Genomic DNA, 20,100 nt, shown 5'->3' on the forward strand with positions numbered 1-20,100 from the left:
GTTCCATTTCAAGTAGGGAATATTAACCATTACAAAAGGGTGAGTATACCCAAGCTGTTGCAAGGACATGGTAGTACCTCATTGAGCTACAAAGCTGAGCCAAAACCGCCTTGTGCTAGTAATCAGCATCCAGCCATAGCTGGACGAGACATAAGATGAAAATTCACCTAATGTTCTGTTGTGAGGGTGGACTGGGAAGCCGTCGTCACAGTGCCGAAACCAGGGTTATGTGGATCTACAACATTCAGGTGGTAGAACCTAGTAAAAGTATGGGGGGAAGCCCACACTGCTGCATTACATATGTCCTGGACAGATGCACCCTGGAACAAAGCCCATGAAGTCACCTGACCCCTGGTGGAATGGCCAGTGAGCTTCTCTGGAGGAGGCAGATTGGCCAGTTCATAAGCAGTCTTAACTGTGCCTGTCAACCACTTAGGCAGACGCTGATTGGAAAGGAGGGGGATGGAAATTCCACCATCTGGTTAACATGAAAAGCCGAGATGGTTTTCGGCAAAAAAGCCAGGTTAGTATGAAGGAAGGAACCTTTGTTCTGGCCTCTGAAAAAATTAGACAGGCTTTCGATACTGAAAATGCTTGCATTTCACTCACCCGCTTAGTGATTGCAAGCAAGAAAGCCGCCTAGAAAGATGAAAATTTGAGCTCAGCTGAGTGCATGATGAAACGAAGGTTTCATCAGTACATTAAGCACTACATTGAACCTCCAACGAGGAACTATATCCTTCACCGCTGGGTGCCTTTCAAAAACTGCCCCACCAGGAAATGAACTCTATTTTTACATGGCACATCAAGATGGCTGCCAAACAGACCTTTAAAGTAAATAGGGATTTCCCATCATCAAAAAGGACCTGTAAAAATTGCAGTATAACTGCCATGGGGCATGTCATGGGTTCAAACCCACGAGACAAGCACCACGCCTGAAACATGCCCCACCTGTACCCATAATGGGAACGGGTAGAGGCTGCCCTGGCGTTTTGCAGGGTGTCAATCACCCTGTTCGATAACCCCAAGCGGCTCAAATGCAGTTCAGGGGCCAGACCCAGAGCCGTAGACTCGGCAGGTTGGGGTGAACCAGTCGCCTGGCCTGATGGGCTGCAACAGCTGTTGCGAAGTCAGCATCTTGCGACTCAGATACAGGTTTACCTGTCTGAGATCGAGAATAGGTCTGAGGCTGCCATCCCTTTTTGGCACCAGAACATACCTGGAATAGTCGGAGGGGTCTACTATGCAAATGGACCGCTTTCGCAGCAAAGCTGCTACATCCTGAGCCACCTTGTTATTGTCACGCCCTGGAAGGGAAGAGGGCCGTGTTGGAACTGGAGTGAGTAACCAGTTTGCACAGTGTTGAGCACCCAGGGGTCTGTGGTGCTGCATCACCTGAGGCACAACCTGCTCCTGTTGCCTAGGCACAGGGTGATTGAAAGTACACCTGCCTCTGCGAAAAGCGGGTGTGGGGTGCCACTGTGCTGCACTTAACATGCCAGTCCTCTAGAGGCAACTTGGCCTTGCAACAAACACATGCATGAAACCCAGGCATGGCAGAAACACTCTGTGCTATGTAGTAGTGCACACAGTAGTGCACACAGTAGACAATGCCAGAACACACAGTAGGCAGTGTCAGTGCGCACGACAAACAGTGTCAGTGTAGACAAAACAGACAGTGTCAGTGCACACAGTATACAGTGTTATTGTATAAAACAGAGTCAGTACGCAATAGACAGAGTATCGGCGCACACAACAATTAGTGTCTGTGCACAATATGGTCAGTGTCAATGGACCTAGACTATAGTGTCAGCGCGCAATACAGTGTCAATGCACAGAGCAGTGTCAGTACACACAATATAGTGTCAGTGCGCACAACATACACACATACATGAGTGTCTGTGCACATTAGTGTCTGTGTACTTAGAATATAGTGATAGTGCACAATAGACAGCGGTGTACAATATAGACAGTGTCAGTACATCCAGCAGTGTCAATATGCATAACATACAGTGTCAGAGCGCACAGTATACAGACAGTGTATACAGTAGTCAGAGTCACTTGGTACCAGTACTCTGGGTACTTGGTTCTGCACTCAGTCCAGATACTGGCACCAGGATCGGGAACGACAGTGTCGCAGTTACCGTTAATAGTGTATTAACAGTGGAGCGCCCTTCATAACACAACCACTGGCTAACCTTCTAGTCAGTACAGACACAGGACTGGAAGCAGCCTGCTTGTAAACAAGCCTTTGTAAAAGTGTGCTGACAGCTAAGAGAGAGAGAAAGAAACACAAAATGAATATATTATAACAATATCGAAATAATAAACAATATAATTTACATGTATTCAGGATCAGCTGAAAAGGAAAATGGCACCTGTGTCATCGGGGGCAGAGCAGCAGCTGCGTCACACTGCTCTGACGAGAAGTCTTTGGTATAAAATTTCAGGCTTAAAGGGAAACACCCGTTTTGTAATGGTTAATATTCCCTACTTGAAAGGGAACATAGTCTAGTTTACAACAAACTGTGTGCCATTACTGTCTAATGCGCTGTACTGTACCTACCAATGAAATTACAATTAGGGGTTTAACGACACACTGATATCACAAGACATGTATTACAATATGCAGGTCGCGATAGTCCAATTAAGGACTATTAAGGATTAGCCCTGGTTATTGCACTAAGGGCTTCCCCTCCCAAGCCAGACCCTCTCTGCCCTGCCATCAGCTCTCCCCTCCTCTCCCTCCCTAGCCCTGGTTATTGCCCTGAGCTTCCACGCCCAAGCCAGACCTGCCATGGCTGCCTCAGAGCCTCCCTGCTGGGTATGTTGACTGATGCTGGGGAGAGAACAACAGAAACTACATTAAACAGCGATCAAACAAGGGAAACAGGAGGGCCCTCTGCCGACTGACCTCCGGATGTTCAGGTTTGGGGTTTGAGTGACATGAGCTCCGTTGGGTTGTCTTCAGTTCCTAGGACATAAATCTATCAACATCCTCAGCTGTTTAATTTCTTACCTGTTTAATACCCTGTTTATATCATTCTGTCTTGCTTAGATCATTATTGAGCTGGTTTACTAACTCAAAGGGGTACAACGATTCACGATGATCTATTGCGTCGTAATGTATCATTTGTAGCTTCAGATAAGCTGCGTACTGGGTGTTTTACGCACTGAAACAATATGAATTACGTATGATATTTAAATTGAATGCTTAAAGAATATGCATAGCAATTTTGCTGTATATCTTGAGTTTGCATGTTATCAAGCTTCACGTGCGTAATTGGTTCCTGGTGTCTCAATGGTCAATTGTGAATATATCGCATGCGGTCCACTAACTGCGCCTTTTTCATACAATAATTTCATACAGATTTATGAAGTGATGATAATGCATATTTTATAAGATTTACTGGGATTATTTTGTTAGCTCTTTATATACTTTAAATATCTTTTGAAGCTATATCACAAAATCCCCTCCTTTTTACAGTAAATCACCAAAAATAAAAAATGAAAATCCTCAAAATGCTAGCTTTGTGCTTACTACTGGACTGCGCTGAAGACATGTTGCAAGTAACCTCCTTTTGAAACGATACAGTCATTAAAACCAAAAGTAAGTTAAAGGTGGTGAATGGAAGGACAGACAGCAGGCTGCGTGCAGGGGCTGGTTTGGGGAGCAGTGCGGTCCTGTGCCTGAGTACTCACTCCTCCGGGAAAAACTGGTGCGTGCGGCCCGTGGTGGAGATCTGGCATATGGTGTGGTTGTGGCGCTGGGGGAATCCAGCTGGCGTGGGGGACTTGTAGTGGATGTTGACCGCAGTGTAGGGCCGCTTGGCAGGGGGCGGGCTGGAGGAAGAGCTGAAGAGACGGGCGAAACTGCAAGAGGGAGGGAGAGAGGGAGGGAGGGAGGGAGAGAGGGACAGTGGATTTTAAAGTCTTGCTTATTATTCATCTAAAGGGTAGCTAACAAAATAATTCCATAAATGATGCTTGTTGTGCACTTCCATTCGTTATAAAGGCCTCAAATCGTGAAAATAAGGCATAGAAACTGAGAACTTTCTTCAACTTAAAGTAATGAAATGAAAATACATACATGCTGTAACAAACTCTCAAAACTGCACCTTTGAGATGTAACTAATGGGAGTGCAAAATATGTAAGATTTATGGACATATTTTGTTACCTATAATTACTTCAAACTTTATGAATAAATGCATTTAAAACATACAAATTGGCTGTAGTTAATGCGTAGAAAAGTATAGTAAAACATAGTAAATATATAGTAAAGCACAGAGCATAGTGAATGGCTATTATTCCTGGGTAAACTGGTACAGTAGACTCCCGTTAATCTGTTTCAATAATTTGTGTTTCAATAATCCATGCATTTTACTACAGTACATTATCAAAATGTATTTGTGCAGAAATCATCTGATCTAAGCGGAAGCGGGTATTCTCACACTTTATTAGTGCTGACAGTCATCATCTAATTTAATTCAATTCAATGGAGTGCAGTATAGTGCAAGCCAATGGACAGTACTGTATTGTAGTTACTGAAAGCAGTGACAAGCGATCAGAAAGCAGATTTAAGATTATTTTAGCCTGGCAGTCTGAATATGAAGAGCAGTTACGACAATTAAAGACTCAGCGCAAGATCAGTGACTTTTTTAAACCAGCTCTCTCTGCCTCTGAACAATGCTGATTATGTACAGGATATATTTTGACCACTGTTGGGACATTATATTTTATTTGTATTATTGCATTTTTCGAGTTTTCAATTAATAGCGCAGGGATTTCTCAAACAGTAAACTCAACTTCGGCTAATCCGTGTTTTTCACTAATTCGGGCTCAAATTGGTCCCAATCTGCACGGATTAACGGGGGTCTACTGTATCAAGGTTAACCAACCTGTGTAATAAAGAGAAACAGTAAATAGCTTGACATCCTGTCTCCTTGCATTTGTATGGCGTTTGCAATCGTTCACACTGGTTCTTATTGCATTTCCACATATTTTGGACCCAAAGCTATTTACTCCAAATTGTCATTTGCAATTTTTCATAAGGGAAAACTCCCAATTACAATGTTATATTAAATAAAAAATAAAAAAACAGCTTAAGACTACTAACAAGAACTTACATGAAATGTTTGAGTTATTAATTTCAGGTAATTTTATTGTGTGCAAGTTTGTCAGAGCAGAGTTAAGTAGCTGTTTATATCTAGTTGTCTGGTAGAGCAGTAAGGTGCTTTGAGTTCAGGAGCTGCTTATTTCTAGTCTGGTAGAGCAGTAAGGTGCTTTGAGTTCAGGAGCTGCTTACTTCTAGTCTGGTAGAGCAGTAAGGTGCTTTGAGTTCAGGAGCTGCTTACTTCTAGTCTGGTAGAGCAGTAAGGTGCTTTGAGTTCAGGAGCTGTTTACTTCTAGTCTGGTAGAGCAGTAAGGTGCTTTGAGTTCAGGAGCTGTTTACTTCTAGTCTGGTAGAGCAGTAAGGTGCTTTGAGTTCAGGAGCTGTTTATTTTTACTTGTCTGCTATATACCTATGTAATGTACACCAACTTAGCCAGTGTATCTGTATTAGTGAGAGCTACAGTAGCACCATCTTGTATCAGCAGTGTATTGACAAGAAAACGTATGGCTCAGACATCTATAAAGCCACTTTGGCTGATCTAGCCCATGTTAACAATGGCAGGCAACAAGAATTGAAGAGTAGATCCTAAACTCACTGACATATAAAAACAGTGTTGAGTAACTGCCTTAAGAAATACTGATTGCAAACATCACAAAAAGGTAAGGGTAATTTTGAGTATAGTATCCACCACTTACACCATACAGGGTTAATTCACGCACACGACACATGGGAGCTGCTTCTGGGAGTTTGAGTCCTTGTAGGAAAACAATACTTTTTTTTTTTCAAACAGTAACTGGTCCCAGAACACTGTAAGCTTTTTCCATTTATTTCCCCAGAAGCCAGACATATTTGTTTTGCATTTGAGTAGCAATCATTGCTTTCCTATGACTGACATGTTTTCAATATTTTCTTAATTCCTTTGTGACTTCAGGAAGTTGAACATTAGCAAATCTAATTCACCTTTGCTATGCTTGTTTTTTATATAGGAACATCTGAGGCCTACGAAATGATGGCAATACATATTTGGTAAGATTGAAGGGAATTATTTGTTAGCACTGTGTACTTTAAGTGTTACAAACTGACTTAAAACTTAAACAGAACACCCTCAAAAACCAGGCCATCAATCAAAACACACTCACCAAGGTTTCTATCCACACCCATTCGCGCTCACCATACAGGCTAGACCGCAATACTTACAACTGCCAGATGGTAGACTTTTTCTTCTCTTGCATTTGGGGGTTTTCACGAGAGGCCCTGGAAAAAGACACAGAGGCTTCCAGTTACATGTCACGGGCCCACAAACATTTCACTCACAGTTATGGTACAAAATGTAGCAATACTAAAAGAAACATAACAGAATTACTTAACAAATGTGTTGACATTGAAAAAACTGAGAAATAGTTCTGGTTGTATGTCAGTTCATTTTAGTTTCTTTTAGTTGTACTAATTATAACATTCTTTCAGTGTCTAGAACAACTATATAATTTGTCAAGTATTTTTAAAGTGATGGTAACTAAACAATTTCCATTACTTTTACAGGTTGTGTACTTCCATTCGTTATGTAACTCTAACCCTCAAATGTGTAGTTCTCAAACCCACGGTATAGGAAACTGTTCTCTGTTTGCAAGCCATGCTTTTAATTACCACTTCAATGGCTTCTTTCCTGTTATTAACCAACCAGCTGCTTCCCCTCTTGACTGACATGCTTTCAGTCAGTAAACATGACCCAGAAGACCCAGGAAGTGCAAACAGATAACCTGAGAAGACGACACAGAAACTGAGAGCTTCCTTTAATCTAATCCTGATTTCCGATGCAGTAAGCAAACAGCGAACCAGAGAGATTACGTATGTAACAGTGTGATGCAAGCCCTTATTATAAGCGGACTTGACAACTGTGGTTACCTCTGCCACCAGTTTCAATTGGACAGCAGTGATCTGAGGAGGCTCGTGCTGTCAGAGATTCTCTCCTTTCTTTTAAGTTGTGTTGGATTTACTGTTGTGTTAAATATTAACGCAGTTCATCTTTGTTTTTTTCGACCACAAGCCTGATTTACACAAGTAATTCTCCCAAACGTGCACGCACATCGCCATTTCACGTGTAAATTGACCTGCATGGAAACCTGGCGTCACCAGAAGCCCGAGATACTAGTATTACAGGCTTTTTATTGCACACTTTGATGTACTGTATTTTGTATCAGTTGTAGCCATTTACAAAAGCTTGAAAAAGTAGAACACTTGTATGAATTATAGAAAAAAGAGTATTCTGCTTTCTCTTTACTATTGTTTTCCAGTTTGGAAATTGTTACACTTCAGTTTGTCACTGTTTTCTCGTATGTGTGTAGTGGCTCCATGCCGTTTTCTCGTATGTGTGTAGTGGCTCCATGCTGTTTTCTCGTATGTGTGTAGTGGCTCCATGCCGTTTTCTCCTATGTGTGTAGTGGCTCCATGCCGTTTTCTCGTATGTGTGTAGTGGCTCCATGCTGTTTTCTCCTATGTGTGTAGTGGCTCCATGCTGTTTTCTCCTATGTGTGTAGTGGCTCCATGCCGTTTTCTCCTATGTGTGTAGTGGCTCCATGCCGTTTTCTCCTATGTGTGTAGTGGCTCCATGCCGTTTTCTCCTATGTGTGTAGTGGCTCCATGCCGTTTTCTCCTATGTGTGTAGTGGCTCCATGCCGTTTTCTCCTATGTGTGTAGTGGCTCCATGCTGTTTTCTCTGTTCTCACTCTACAACATATCCTAACTCTGCTCGTTAGTATATGTTGTACTGAAACAAGTGTTTTTTGTAATTTCTTACCGATTACAATTACTGTATTTGTAGGTTGAAACTGCCTATTTGTGTGTTTCCTTTCTCTTTCAGGATGGTACCTCTCCCTTTCTCTTAGTTTCAGGATAATAAACCTTCTTACTAGGTAGTCTACAAAAGGCTGTAAACTCCAGGAGTTCTAATATAATGTATAGGGCTATAAACAGCTTCTACTGATAATAATAATAATAATAATATTAATAATATTATTAATAATAATAATAATAATAATAATAATAATAATAATAATAATAATAATAATAATAATAATAATAATAATACTACATGTGTCTCAACCAGTTACAGTACACTGTACTTTGTTCCAAGTAGACTAGGCACCTTGAAGTAAAAATCTAGAGTGATTTGACTTTAAATGTGCATGGTATGGAGGTTTTGCATAAAAATAATTGACACATTTAACGTTGTTTTAATGCATTTATATCGTAAACTGTCCGAGCAGGTGCTTAAATTGTGTCTAAAAGTTTTCAGCCACATGTTTTCTATTGAAATGATTCTATATGCACTATCACTACAGGTACCCTTTAAGTATTTAAGGAGATAAAGCTAGGACACGTAGTGATGTGTGCCAAATCCATGTGCAGAATGGGGCTGGGTCTTAACTGATCAATTGCTGGTCAGTGAAGCCCAGCCACATGGTTTAAAAGAGGAGCCAGATCTTTTTACTAGCCACAGTGTACAGGTAACAAACTCATAGCAAAACCAAGAATGGATCAAAATGCTATGTAGTGGGAGTCCTATTTCCAAGTAACTTGTAACTGTAATGGATTACTTTTTAAAATTACTTTTAACTTCCCCAAATCTGCACTTTTGTTAAATGACTGGATATAACGTTCCTGATGTTTCGAATTGATGAACATGTAGTAACTGTAGTAAGCTACACTAAGCTGCCCCCCTTCTGTCTGCTCACCTGATCATCTCAGTCCATCGCACAGCCTCCTGCAGCTCCATCAGCCTCTCCTTGTACTGGTTCCTCTCCATGAGCACGCGAGCCATCTCTATCCGAGTGAAGCGCCGCCGCTGGGTCATGGGCACGTCATCCTGTAGCGGGGAAGAGTACTGCAGAGAGAGAGAGACAGTGAGAGAAAGAGAGTGAGAGAGAGGGAGGGAGATAGAGAGCGAGGAAGAGAGAGAGAGAGAGACACAGTGAGAGAAAGAGAGTGAGAGAGAGAGTGAGGAACAGAGAGAGAGAGAGAGAGAGACAGAGATACACTTTTTACTGCAGTGCACTAAATATAAGAATATAAGGGAAGCCTTCTTCCCAAAAATACAAAATCTCTGCACAGATTTCTCAGATTTGCCAGACCCAGAAAAACTCCCCATCCTCCTCGGACAGCAGGCAAGCTGTATAGAAGTGGCAGCCCAGTACACAAGCGCCTGCCACAGCCTGAGGGACAGGGAGTGACACTGAGGCTCCTCACACGGAGGAAAAGATAAATAAATGAATAAATAAATGTTATAGAATACATACACACATACATGTATTCTATAACATTTATTTATATATCATTATTATCATTATTATTGTTGTTGTGTTTGAAGTACTGTGTTGTTTTTGTTTTATTTACATATGTTTTAAATGTTCATTGTAAAGATGGAATTTACCCATCATTGCTTTGGCAATACTTGTAAAAAAATCAGTCATGCCAATAAAGCACTTGAAATTGAATTGACAGAGAGAGCGAGAGCGAGAGCGAGAGCAAGAGAGAGAGAGAGGAGAGACCTGCGGGAGCAATCTGCTCCAAAATGATGATAGACGAAATCAGAACTAATGAACATGATGACAATATGAATCATATCATAGGGGTAAGAAATCCTAACAGTAAGATTTCTGAAACAAATAAATAATAATATAAATACATAAAAAGAAATCGGTAAATTCTTCAACTTACACACTTGAGAGTAATAAATAGAAAAATGAAATCCTTCAAAATTAGTAGTTGGAACATACAGGGCCTACAGAGTTCAGCTTTTGGTTTAAAGAGTAGAAACCCTGATTTTGTAAATAGTTTAAAGGATGTTGATATTTTAATTTTACATGAAACATGGTTAACAGAAGTGTCTGCTCATTGTCCTATAGGATATAAAGAATTTTCACTTCCTTCTCAAAAAAATGCCTGTGTCAGAAGGGGCAGAGACTCAGGAGGAACAGTGATCTGGTACAGAGGAGAGACTCGGGAGGAACGGTGATCTGGTACAGAGGAGAGACTCAGGAGGAACGGTGATCTGGTACAGAGGAGAGACTCAGGAGGAACGGTGATCTGGTACAGAGGAGAGACTCAGGAGGAACGGCGATCTAGTGCAGAGGAGAGACTCAGGAGGAAGTAAAAAGAGGGGTTTCACACCTATGGTTAAAAATAAATGGAAATATCCTCCAATCCAAATCTGACCTTTACCTGTGTGCTATACAGACACCACCAGCTGAATCCCCTTACTTTGATAAAAACTGTTTTCAAAACCTAATATCTGAAATTGCACATTTTCAAAGTAAAAGGTAAAAATACAATAAGCGGTGATTTAAATGCAAGAACTGGAAAATAAACAGACTTCATTAAAAATGATGGAAATCAACACCTCTTCACATCCTCTCTGTATCAGAACACAGACTCCACAGAGAGAAACAGCTTTGACAGGGTGTAACAGGGGAGACCTGGACTGGCCGTCTGACGTATGCACGATGCTGCAGAAAGAGGGCGGCAGTCCCCTGGAATCCGCCTGTCAGTCATGGCAATGACACAGAGAGGTGGGAAAGAGGGTGTGTGTGCTTTCCCTCTCTCCGAGTGGCTGGGGGGCGGGCTCATGGGGATTGCTCGGCCCATAAACGGATACTTTGTTGTTCCCTCGGGTCTGCCCTTTTTAGATGAATGAGCCAGCGGAGGCGCTATGGACGGAGCGGGGCTGGAAGAGAGCCGCCAAATAATTACAAGTAAAATACAAAGAAAAGAATCTTGTGCAGTGGGGAAATGAATGGGCAGACCCCAGGGTTTGTATAGGAAAGTGAGGGAACACTGGTGAGTGTAGGACGGAGTCCCGGGCCGTGCGGGTAGCGACGGTTGGGGAATCAGCTGCAAAGTGCAGCACCTTTATTTTGTAGATTTTGGATAACAGTGTTTATTTTTGTTTTTCTTTGTGCCTTCTGTTTTTGTCTATTATTATAACCCAGTTTTCTGTCTCCTTCTGTGGGTGCACTGCTTTTTATGGGCAATGCCAGTGAATCCCACTCTGACACCACGTGTGGAAGGGTGGGGGAAAATCACTGACTCAGGAGACAGAAAACTGGGTTTCTAGACACCACTCGGGTGCACGATTTATTTACAGCCACAAGGTGGCACTGTGATACCGTTCCTACCAACGATGGTAAAGGTATTTAGCGCAAACGCAGGTGCATTAAATAATAGACAAAAACAGAAGGCACAAAGAAAAACAAAAATAAACACTGTTACACAAAATAAAGGTGCTGCACTTTGCAGCTGATTCCCCAACCGTCGCTACCCGCATGGCCCGGGACTCCGCCCTACACTCACCAGTGTTCCCTCACTTTCCTATACAAACCCTGGGGTCTGCCCATTCATTTCCCCACTACACAATATTCTTTTCTTTGTATTTTATTTGTAATTATTTGGCGGCTCTCTTCCAGCCCCGCTCCGTCCGTAGCACCTCCGCTGGCTCATTCATCTAAAAAGGGCAGACCCGAGGGAACAACAAAGTATCCGTTTATGGGCCGAGCAATCCCCATGAACCCGCCCCCCAGCCACTCGGAGAGAGGGAAAGCCCACACACCCTCTTTCCCACCTCTCTGTGTCATTGCCATGACTGACAGGCGGATTCCAGGGGACTGCCGCCCTCTTCCTGCAGCATCGTGCATACGTCAGACGGCCAGTCCAGGTCTCCCCTGTTACACAGGGTTATAAATAAAAATGGAGCCTAGGCCTGTACATTGTCAATGGGAGAACTAAAGGAGACTCACTTGGTAAATTTACATATTGTGAAGCAGTGTGGTGGATTATACAATTACAGACTTAGAAGAACCATCAACAACCACTGGGTAATTACAAAAATGAGAAATCATTTTCAAACAAAATACTATAACCAACACTCTGGTGGAGTAAATGAGACAGTATCTGACATAAATGAGACATTTACCAAATTGGCACACATATCTAATCTGAAACTTAAAAAAATCAAGAAAAGCTAAAAAAAAAAAAAAAAAAAAAAACACAGCTCCACAGACAAATGGTTTGATATAGAATGTAAAGAGATGAGGAAAAAACTATGACCTCTATCAAACCAGAAAACAATGAACTGCATTTAAAACACTTTCAAGTAATTTAAATCCAACCTCCTAAAGAAAGAATATGCATTTCAGGCCAGGAAATTACAAGAGATAGACACTAACAAATCCTGGACAACCTGGAAAAAGTTACACTCCAACAAAAATGATAGGGAATTAGGAATACAAAACGGCAACTTCTGGAAAAACCATTTCCAAAATTTATATCAACCAATCCCACAGACAGAACTAACACCTGAACAAAGAGGAATTACAGAAGAATTAAACACCCTAGAAACAGTTATAAAACATAGCCAATCCCCTCTAGACTCCTCCAAATTGAAAAAATCCTGTGGTCCTTAATGAAATGCTGAAATACAGTAACCTTGCAATCCAAACCGCCCTGGTAAAATTATTCAACTTAGTGCTACAGTCCGGATATTTCCCTCAAAATTGGAACATAGGCCTTATAACTCCAATACACAAAAAAGGAAACAAACCAGACAAACCAGACCCCAACAATTCCAGAGGGATCTGTGTAAGCAGCACCCTGGGGAAGTTGTTCTGTAGCACCTTAAAGAGCCGACTCCTGATGTTCATACAGGAACACAAGATTCTGAGCAAAAGTCAGGTGGGGTTCCTCCCCCATCACCGCACTACAGACCACATACACACCCTGATCACCAAACACGTACACCACAAAAAGAAAGAGAACATATTTGCATGTTTTGTCGATTTTAAGTGAGCCTTTGATTCCATTTGGCATCCAGGACTCTTCCTGAAATTACTCAAAAGTGGAATTGGAGGAAAATTATATGACATCATTAAATCAATGTACACAAGCAACCAATGCAGTGTGAAAATCAGCAGCATGAGGACAGATTCCTTCACACAGGGCAGAGGAGTGAGACAGGGCTGCAGTCTCAGCCTAACACTGTTTAATTTATATATAAACCAGCTGGCCACAGATCTGGATCAGTCCCCTGGCCCTGGACTTGTCATAGACGACACACAGATCAAGTGCCTCCTATATGCTGATGATCTGGTGCTACTGTCACCCACAGCAACAGGGCCTCCAGCAGAAACTCACAACACTGGAGCAATACTGTAAAACCTGGGCCCTAGAAATTAACCCTGAAAAAACTAAAATAATGATTTTCCAGAAAAAAGCCTGCAGAGAAATAAATTCCAGTTCATTAATAAAAATGTGATAGAACACACAACAAAATACAACTACCTGGAGCTAATAATCAGCTCATCAGGGCGTCTAAATCTGGCAATAAAAAACCTCAGAAAAAAAGCACGCAGAGCATTTTATGAAATAAAGAATAAAATCTATCAATAGAAGTGTGGACAAAACTGTTTGACAGTGCGATCCTGCCCATTCTTCTGTATGGCAGTGAAATCTGGGGTCCGAGAGAGCCAGGGACACACACACAAACACACAGACGATAGGAAAGAGTCAGTGAGAGAGCCAGACAGAAACACACACACACACAGAAGATAGAAGAGAGACAGTGAGAGAGCCAGGGACACACACACCAACTCAACTAGAGCCGTTGCCCGACCGTCTCAGATTTTGCTAGAAAAATTCACCTGGGTGTTTTTGGGCCCGCTGAGTTCAGAAATGCTAATCTTTTTTTAATTTCCCCTTCGAGCTGTGACCTGGCAAAGGTCAACCTAAAGTAACCAGAAAAATCACCCTGGGCTCAACTTAGACGCTACCATCATGTGTAGCACCTCGTTCGACTTGTAATGAATAGGGCTTGCAAGAAAAGAATACCAGGAGCACCTAACTCACTTTTGACAAGTTGTCAGACGAGGGGTAAGTGATGAGTTTTATTTGAACTTCAGCCCAACCCTTTACCCCACAGGGGATGCGGGTCCTAAAATGTTAGTATTGCTGTAAGAACCTTAGGGACCACTCTTCCAAATTCTGTGAAACACTTTTGGTTTCAAGCCCCCCTGCTGGTTATTAACCCCTCTGAAATTTGAATTTTTAGTATTTCTACCAAGTGTAGGCCAAAATAACGTGGGGAGGCTACAAAAAATCACCCAAAAGATATTTTTGGATAGATGTTGATGAGATCTACAAGAATCAAGCAAAACATTTTGGTATCCGTGGATTTTGGATTTTTGGCAGATTTTTGAAGTTGCATTTGTTATGCATTTGAGCATTGCTTATGGCCACTTTGGTAAGGCCATAAGCAAGGTTATGAACTTGCGTGTGGAACTTAGATTTCTTTGTTACAGTGACACATTTGAAACTACCAAAACCTCCAATTAGTTGTGTTTTAAATACTACAAACTGATAGAAAACACAAAAAATAGATTACAATGGTAAACTGAAGGAACTTGAGGGGTTAACAACTTCCGGCGTCACTAGAATTTCACATCTACTCCTACTGGAATCAAACTAAAAATCTCAGTTCTTATGACAAGTATATAACTACGCAAAAATGAAAGGATCTTAAACATTTTAAAAGTTGCATGCAGAATGTGGTTGGTTAACAACTGCTATAGAAACCACACATCACGAAGTTCAGAAATCATCAAATCAGGGCCACTTGAAGGTGTTCGGTCCGGCAGGATGCATAACCTTCACTTGTGCTCTATCATCAGAGACGTTCTCAACTTCTCCAGGGAACACTTCTATTGTCCTACAGCACCTTCACCCAGTCACCAACTTGTAGATGCAGCTGAGCTGAACCCTCCTGGACAACTGCGCCTTTCAACACTGTCACCACACGGAATTCCGTACTTTGACTGGTAAATGAGACCTTTACTTTGCCTGGGGTACAAAGTGGTGTGCTTCCCTGGAGCCGGTGATGGCTAGGGTGTCACCATACCTGGCATTAAGGAAAGGATGGTTCTCTTCAACCTGTTCTTGAGAGACGAACATGACCTGCACACAGGTTACATGTCCTTTCGCATATTCATACAGCTGGTAAGGGGTAAGAATGATGTTGCCTTGAAGACTAGCTCGTGCTGCTCTTGCCTTAATACTACCTCCCACACGATCACACAGACTTTTTCCGTGAGATGTGGCAAAAAGTAATGCCATTCTGCGGTGATACAGAAGTCTTGCTGATGAAAGCTAAGTTTGGCGAAGTTTTTGTGATTCTTGTACTGCCTAGCAGCTCCGTCACTGAAGTAATGTATATGTTTCAAGTCAGGGACCTCCCTCTTGATCAAAGGAATGACCTCCTTCTGAAATGCATACAGTGTCGATGTGGAGTGTTGCACTTCATTAGTCATCACTGCAACACATGTGCTTGAGTTCACCGCCCCGACGGAAGTAGAACACAAACGGATGGAGTGTTGCCTGAGAATTGTCCAAATGAAATCCTTGGGCAGCGTCTTGGATCAGGTGTGGTGCCTACCTAGGGGGATAACTGACTGATTGGCCAGCCATTCATGAGAAAGCCATTTGCTGCATTCTCATGCTGGCCAATCAGTCAATTAAGCCTCCTGGGCAGGCACACCTGAAAGTCTTTGGAGTTTAAGTCTTCAGTGGCAGAGAACTTCTACCTTGCCACAATAGGCCAAGTCCTATTTCTTCAGGATGTGCCAGTTGCCAGGACACTGTTCAAAACCACATGGCAACCACGCTGCATTACGCTGGACCATGTGGTACGTGAGCCTCAGCAAAGTGGCCATAAGCAATGCTCAAATGCATGACAAATGCAACTTCAAAAATCCAAAATCTGCAGATACCAAAATGTTTGATTCTTGTAGATCTCATCAACATTATCCATTTGGTAGAAATTTGGTAGAAATATCAAACATTCAAATTTCAGAGGGGGTTAATGACAAGTAGGGGGGACTTGAAACCAAAAATGTTTCAAAGAATTTGGAAGAGTCCCTAAGGTTCTTATAGCAATACTAATATTTTAGGACCTGCATCCCCTACAGGGTAAAGGGTTGGGCTGAATTTCAAATAAAACTTGTCACTTACTCCTTGTCTGGCAACTTGCCAAAAGTGAGTTAGGTGCTCCTGGTATTTTTATATATAAAAAAATGATTAGCATTTCTTAACTCAACTGGCCCGAAAACCCCCAAGAGAATTTTTCTAGCAAAATCTGAGACGCTCGGGCAACAAAATGCCCGTTTTCTGGTTGAGCTGGCGTGGAATGACCCTTTAATGACTGTTCAGCTTCTGTGACAAGACTGTTTTCTAACAGAACGCTAGTGGACTGTGTAAAATAAATAACTGTAAGATTGGATAGAATGCAAGTGCGTTGGATGAAAAGCAGATGAAATATGTCCCGGTACCCAGTACTGGCATTAAAATAAGACCCGGTACAGAGTACCGGTGAGTACCGACAGAATTTCACCCCTGATCACAACCTACATTAATACAAACTTGCTTTTCTTGCAGCTGTTACAAAAGTTAATGTTGCAGTGAAGCCTTTATTTAGCTCATTAATTGATAAATATATATTATACAATATGGGCAGAATGACTACTAATTAAAATAGTTGAGGTTAGAATAGTTGAATAGGTCGACTAGTTGCCTTTGATAATATCTGGTGCTCTATTTATTAATGCATTTTGCTGTTTGTGCAAACTGCTTAAAAAACTATTAATGTTCTAAAATGTCATTTATATGTTTAATGTAGGATTGGTCCTACCAAGTATTATTTTTTGCTTTACCGCTCTGCTTTTAGCATACCAGAGGAGAGTATTTTGTGTTTTACAGGGGGGTGTAGATTATTCAAGTGGTGTGCGTCATACAAGAAGTGTTAAATGAAACTACCCAGTTATGCAAGCAATGCACTGGGAGCGTGTTATATTTTGAAGATTACGGTACAGACAGACAGCACCCAGACAGGAAGGCTGACTGAGTTCTTCATGGAATGTTTTCCACTTACATCTTCCACGCCTTCGTCTTTGGACTCCTGCAGAGCACCCAGAGCTTCTGCCTTCACCCTGAGACACAAACACACACAGCGTGAGCAAAGAGGACGCAGAAAACACATAGGCCTGCTTCATTCATCACAACTGGAAACAGGCAGGCATTGGGACTGTTCCAAACAACGGAAACAGAATAGACATGGCTTTCATATTCACTTTGTAACCTTACACTATTCCAGTAATTGTAGCTAACAAATTATTTTCTATAACTCCTATCTGCTATGCACTAGTCTCGAATGTGCAGCTTTGAAAGAAATACATGCTACAGCAACTTTTATTATTTTAAAGCATGATATCTGGTACTACTTTAGCTTAACCCTCCTCTTATGATTTGGGTCTATTTGATCCGACACTTGTTGACCGTAAACTTTTCCCCCCATCTATAATATTGTATGACTTCTCCTAGTTTCGGGTCACAGACAAATAATTTTTTTTAGAACTGATCTTGCATACAAACATATTTATCTATGTAGCTGTGTATGCATGAAGAAAATAAAATGCTTTCACCAAAGGGGAAGTTGACAACCTGGATAAACTCAAAGCAACCAATACCTGTTCAACGTCTGACTGCTCGCTGGCCACTGTTCAGCTACTACAATATAGCAGATGTGTCGGCATGCAATGCTTTTGTCCTTCTGACTGATATAAATACAATGTGGAAGGCTGGCAAGCTGTATTGATGCAGAATGTTCAAGACACTAGTGACACATCAAGAATGCCTCGCGCTCCTGCAGCAATGGCTCTTATCCACAATGTCCAGGCAGAAGGAACCGGTGCATCTCTGCCTGGAGCAGCTGGCATTGGCAAAACAACGTGCAAGATGCAACTTTTACACTTCAAGCAATGAAAATAAGACAAAAATTACTGTGTGAAATGCAGAAAGTATCTGTGCAACCAGTGTTCCCTCTAAGCTTTTTAGATACCGAGAAACTTGCTATTTTGACTGAGAAAGGGTAAATTATCAGTGAAAAACCTTCGGCCACGCATTAACCCTTTTAATACATTTTTGTCGCATTATACAATTTTGAAACAATATTCCAACACAAGCATCTCAATAATTTTACACTTTGCTTTACATTTAAACAAGACATTTATTGTGGCTCTGATTATATATTTAACCCTTTCAGGACCAAGCATTTTTCAGTGGGATGCTCCCCCAGGACCAGGCGCTTTTTGGCTGTAGTTGACTCTCTTCCTATAAAAATTCACTAAAAATCATTTTTACAGTAGCATCTTGCAAATGGTGTCCTTTTTTTCAGAACACAGAACATTATAAAGTACTTCACAAACCATATAAAGATAATATCCTTAAGGAATAGAAAGAAGACAAGCGTTGAATTGACAACAGAACTGGCAGAAGGCACAGGTGTCGTTGTCCATCCATCAACAGTCCAAAGCACCTTGACCATTGTTCCATAGTCCAATTTCTGTGTTCTTGTGCATATTTTAGCCTTTTAGTCTTGTTCCCCTTTCTTAACAGAGGTATTCTTACTGCAACACATCCTTTAAGTAAGCTGGGTAGATCGCTTTAAGCAGAGACATGATTTAAAGTTCAGACAGTCGTCGATGAAATTGTTGGAGTTGACACAGGGCTGACAAGCACATGGCTGACGGATGTTTTTTCCATCTCTTATCCAGAACTACACTCCAAGAGACATTTATAATGTTGATGAAATTTGACTTTTTTTTATCAGCTCTTGCCCAATAAAACTCTGTCCAAAGCTGCCGATGACTGTGCTGGCACTAAACAAAGCAAACAGTGTATTACTGTTCTACTTGGAGGAAGCATGGATGGAACTGATCGCCTTCCTCCTCTTGTCATTGGTAAAGCAGCGAATCCCAGGAGTTTTAAAAATGTAAAGACACTGCCAGTAATGTACAGGCACAACAAAAAAGCCTGGATTAACAGAGAAATCTGGTCCGAATGGATCAGATCGTTCGACAAAAAAATACAATCTCAACACCAGAAAGTGAGGCTTTCATAGACAATGTCCCTGTGTATCCTAAAGTCAAGCACCTGAAAGTAGTTACAATGCACTTTCTCCCCCCTAATGCAACAAGTGTACTGCAGCCCATGGACCAGGGGATTATTCAGTGCTTCAAATCCTGGTACAGAAAGTTTCTACGAAGAGAGATGATAGAGTGCATGGACAGCTGTAAAAAAGAAGAATCCAGGTGGACATTCTACAAGCTATGCACTACATATGCAAGGCATGGGATCAGGTGCTAGAAATGTGTTTTGTGAACTGCTTTAAACATGCTGGATGGTGTGCAGAAAATGCTGGTCAAGAAAAGGAGATGCCGTCTGTTCGAGAGGAATGCGATACACTGGGAATTTTAGAGAAATTAGAGGAAATTGCACTTGAAGAAAACCAAGCCTCTACACAAGAAACTATGAGCGATGAGGACATTATTAAATCGGTGACACTGAGTCGGGGATTTCTGGTGACGAGGACAAGGAAGGCACAGAACCAGTCATCCCTTGATTGGACGAGTTCAGAAAGGCAATCGCAACTGTGCGTAACTTCACACAGTCATTACCAGGAACTGAGGATCTTTTTGGTTAACAAGATTGAAACAGCGTGCATTGAGAAAAGCACGAAAAATATGAAGCAATCTACGCTGGATATGTTTTTCAAGAAAAAGGACATGTAATTACTGTATTCAGCATGTAAGTGTACTTTTTATTTTTTTCATTTCTTTACTGTTTTCTTTTATTTATTTATTTATTTATTTATTTTTTAAATTTAGTCTGCCAATTATTTTTTATTATTTTCTCCCCAGTTTGAAATGGCCAATTATTTTTTAGGCTCAGCTCACCGCTACCACCCCTGCGCTGACTCGGGAGGGCGAAGACAAACACACGCTGTCCTCCGAAGCGTGTGCCGTCAGCCGACCGCTTTTTTTCACACTGCGGACTCACCATGCAGCCACCCAAGAGCTACAGCGTCGGAGGACAACGCAGCTCTCGGGCAGCT

General features: G+C 41.6%; 1 protein-coding gene across 5 annotated transcripts in view; it reads right to left on the bottom strand.

Annotated features, from left to right (window-relative positions):
* LOC117431353 (C-Jun-amino-terminal kinase-interacting protein 3) overlaps positions 1 to 20,100 on the bottom strand; it is a 217,073-nt gene that overhangs the window by 80,297 nt on the left and 116,676 nt on the right. For all 5 annotated transcript variants that reach the window (XM_058996000.1, XM_058996001.1, XM_034052192.3 and 2 more), the window contains 4 exons: positions 17,080 to 17,137; positions 8,846 to 8,994; positions 6,312 to 6,368; positions 3,703 to 3,873 (listed from right to left, as the gene is read on the bottom strand). In XM_058996000.1, coding sequence (XP_058851983.1) covers positions 3,703 to 3,873; positions 6,312 to 6,368; positions 8,846 to 8,994; positions 17,080 to 17,137 — 435 coding nt within the window. The remainder of the gene's footprint in view (positions 1 to 3,702; positions 3,874 to 6,311; positions 6,369 to 8,845; positions 8,995 to 17,079; positions 17,138 to 20,100) is intronic.

Source organism: Acipenser ruthenus, chromosome 22 (genome assembly GCF_902713425.1).
Source record: "Acipenser ruthenus chromosome 22, fAciRut3.2 maternal haplotype, whole genome shotgun sequence".
Classification (NCBI taxonomy): domain Eukaryota; kingdom Metazoa; phylum Chordata; class Actinopteri; order Acipenseriformes; family Acipenseridae; genus Acipenser; species Acipenser ruthenus.